This window comes from Fukomys damarensis, unplaced genomic scaffold, assembly GCF_012274545.1.
Source record: "Fukomys damarensis isolate Sample0158 unplaced genomic scaffold, DMR_v1.0_HiC HiC_scaffold_17, whole genome shotgun sequence".
In the NCBI taxonomy this organism is placed as follows: Eukaryota; Metazoa; Chordata; class Mammalia; order Rodentia; family Bathyergidae; genus Fukomys; species Fukomys damarensis.
The window spans coordinates 74,478,240-74,481,570 of NW_022900929.1; the positions used below are offsets into that span (position 1 = coordinate 74,478,240).

General features: G+C 63.6%; 2 protein-coding genes across 2 annotated transcripts in view; one reads left to right on the forward strand and one right to left on the reverse strand.

Annotated features, from left to right (window-relative positions):
* Duox2 (dual oxidase 2) overlaps positions 1 to 652 on the reverse strand; it is a 15,860-nt gene extending 15,208 nt beyond the window's left edge. Inside the window, 3 exon segments of the mRNA XM_033765318.1 lie at positions 1 to 42; positions 248 to 337; positions 583 to 652. The exon segment at positions 1 to 42 is cut by the window's left edge and continues 26 nt beyond it. Of these exon segments, the coding sequence (XP_033621209.1) occupies positions 1 to 42; positions 248 to 337; positions 583 to 652 (202 nt within the window).
* Positions 653 to 1,578: 926 nt separating this feature from the next.
* Positions 1,579 to 3,331, forward strand: part of Duoxa2 (dual oxidase maturation factor 2) — a 2,871-nt gene continuing 1,118 nt past the window's right edge. The window contains 4 exon segments of the mRNA XM_033765319.1: positions 1,579 to 1,725; positions 2,498 to 2,555; positions 2,764 to 2,898; positions 3,105 to 3,324. Coding sequence (XP_033621210.1) covers positions 1,579 to 1,725; positions 2,498 to 2,555; positions 2,764 to 2,898; positions 3,105 to 3,324 — 560 coding nt within the window.

A 3,331-nucleotide genomic window follows, 5' to 3' on the forward strand; every position in this document is an offset into this window, starting at 1 on the left:
CGTCCGCGTATCTAGCCGGCAGGATGCGCTGCAGCCGCGAGCCTGCGGGCGGCGGGGAACCGGGTTCGCTCAGGGCGCTCGATCCCAGAGAAAATGCACTAGTAACCGTCCACCTCCCTCTACGCCAGCTTTACGGATCCCGGCCCCAGGGGTGCGTAAGAGCGCGGCGCCGGGGCAGTCGGGCTGCGAGTTGCGTGCGCCCTGCCTCGGCCCGGTTCTGCATGCGGAGTCTACAGGCCACACGTACCCACAGCGCCACGCCTGTGATGCCTAAGGTTGTTGAACCAGCCGTCGTAGCGCTGCACTTCCCAGGGCAGCGAGAGCGCGTCCTGGCCACCTGCGGGCACAGAGGGTCGCATCCCCGGACGCCCACCCAGGCGCGTGTCCCCAGTCCCCACGCCCAGACTCTAGTGACAACACCTGCGCGGTGTCACAGCTGCCCGGGAGGTTTCCGATCCTGCTTATCTTTGCAGAGGTCTGGCCCACCCTCCAGCTTCCGGAGCCTCTTGCCTGCCCCTTTTCCTTCCACACCCCAGGAGACACGGGGTGACACCACACAGCTAGGGGGTACCTGCTACTTACCCGCTGGATACAGGGGTCCTGTGAGCAGCGCCCCCAGGAGCACCAGGGTCTCTTTTCTTGCTCGGAGCATGCCGACCCGCAGCCTGGAGAGGGGGGTGAGGGACAGGGACTGTCCTAGTGCTGCCGACGGAGGAGGCGAGCCGGCTGCCTGCACTTCTGGAGTAAAACTGTCTGAAGCATCACCGAGGCCCCGCGTCTGCGCACCACTCTTTCCAGAGCAGCAGAGGCAGTCTCCACCCCTCATTCACCCCTAGGGCGTTAACCTCGACCTCTGGGCTCTTTGGGGCACCACTTCCGTCCCGGGCAGAACGGGCCCAGCCTCCCAGGGCGCCGACCCAGGCCCTGGAACCCCCCACGTCAATTATCCGGCACTGCCTCTCCAGGAGCCTGTAGGGAAGGGGAGGAGGCCGGGGAGCCAGGAGCCCACCCCTTGTTCCGTGAGCGCCAGCGCCGGAAGGGGGTGGCTGGAAAGGTCAGGTCCCAAATGGGACCCACCTCGGTAGTTCGGTCTCTTCGCTGGGAATCTTTGCTTCTCTGCTCGGCTTCTTGCCTGTATTCCACTCCGCGGATCCTCAGCCTGCTCAGCTGCACAGGCACCTTCTCCCTGGGTCCTCGGTCTCCCCGCTGCGTGGGTGTCACCTCTGACAGACAGGCGGCAGGCGTGAATATCTACACCTGCGGCTTGCCCTCCTGCTGTAGAGGCGGGGCCTAGTTTGCGTGCAACACCACACCCCTCATTTGCATAACCTCTGCCTAGCCGGGACCCTGGGACTTGGCTCGGACAAGAACCCTGCATGCTGCCAATGAGCCTATAAAAGGGGTCTGGGTCCCCCGCCAGCCGTCACAGCCAGGAAAGTAGCTGGCCACGGCATCGAGAAATTCCGCTCGTGGCTCAACCCAGAGCTCCGCGCTTCCTTAGGAGCACAAACTTGACCACCCTCTTTGGCCTCTCAGGATCCCTGGCTTGTGCCCTGGCAGCCCTGGGACCGCCGCAGGATGACTCTGTGGAACGGGGTGCTGCCCTTTTACCCCCAGCAGCGGCACGCTGCAGGCTTCAGCCTCCCGCTGCTCATCGTCATCGTGGTGTTCTGCGCCTTGGCCAGCAGCTTCCTGCTCATCCTGCCTGGGATCCGGGGCCGTGCGGTAAGGGGCTTCGGGAAGTGGGTGCGCGGTGTGGGCGTCGCAGGCGGCGGTCTCTGGGCCGAACGAAGAAGGGTCTCCATGAATAGTCAAACTGAGGGTCAGGAGGAGCAAATTCCAGGGTGTTGCTGCAGCAGGCATCTCGCCCCAAGGACAGGGAGAGCACCCCTTGTCCAAGACATCCTGGAGAGGCCCAGGTAAACAGTGCGAGGCTGCTGCAGAAAGGGCCTGGTCGGTGCTGCACGGGCCGAGTGTATTCCTATCCTGCCCTCTGTGTGCTGGCCTTGGGGACAAGAGGAGAGGTGCCAGCAGCACAGACTGCTGTTTCCCTGTGTTTTGGGGTGATGAATGTGCATTGAGCACCCCCAGGAGCCATTCCCAAGTCTTGATTTTTGGTAGTTTCCCAGGGAATCTGTGCCCCTGAGCCGCTCAGCATTTCCACCTCCCCTGCTTGGCCTCCAGGCCTGGGAGCCACCCTCTTCTGGGGGAGGTGACCCCTGCCTCTCTGGCACTTCTGGACTCACTGAGGCAGTGACTGGACTAGGAGGGGACAGGGCAGGCGCCAGACAACTGGGGGAGGGAAGGTGGCTGCAGCTTGCCAGGTGGGGTGGACGTGGAAATGAGGCCGGGAGGTCGAAGCACACGACCTGAAAACATCTGAAACGTCAGTGGCTCCACCTGACATTCGCCTGGAAAGGTCAATAATTCGGTCAGACTAGGGTGGAGTGGGGTTGAGAGGCTGAGCCCAGCCTGACCTGAGCTGCTCTTCCCGCAGCGCTGGTTCTGGTTGGTGAGAGTACTTCTCAGTCTGTTCATAGGGGGGGAAATTGTAGGTGAGTGCGCGGTGCGCCCTGGGGAGGAAGCGGGGTGCAGGAGGAGGTGGGCGGAGGGCCAGTGGTTTCTGCCACCTTTTCCCCTTTGCATGCTGCCCTTTCCGTTGGCCCCTTTCCGGCCTTACCATGCGCCCACCACGGGCTCTGCATTCTCTGCCCTACCCGATCCCGTTTGTCAGCGCCATCTCCCTGCGGGCTTCTCCCACAGCTGTGCACTTCAGCGGGGAGTGGTTCGTGGGCAGCGTGTGGACCAACACATCCTACAAAGCCTTCAGCGCCGAGCGTGTGCAAGCCCGCGTTGGCCTGAACGTGGGCCTGGTGGGCGTTAATATTACACTGAGAGGTGAGGAGTGAGTGAATTCGGAGGCTGGGCGACCCCAGGGTCCCAGCCTTTGTCGTCTTCCGCACCCGAAGCGCTTGCTCTTCACGGGTTCGGGTTTTCCCCAACCACCACCAAACCCATCTCCACCCCGCTTGCCCTGCCTGAACCGGCTCAGTTTCCGGCTTGCTGGCCTCGCACGACCTCAAGACCCTCGCCATCCCCCGCAGGGACCCCAGTGCAGCAGCTGAACGAGACCATCGACTACAACGAGGCGTTCACCTGGCGGCTGGACGAAGACTACCACGGCGAGTACGTGCGCGCGCTGGCCAAGGGGCTGCCGGACCCGGTGCTGTACCTGGCTGAGAAGTTCACGCCCAGCAGCCCCTGCGGGCTGTACCACCAGTACCACCTGGCGGGACACTACGCCGCGGCCACGCTGTGGTGAGCGCGGGGC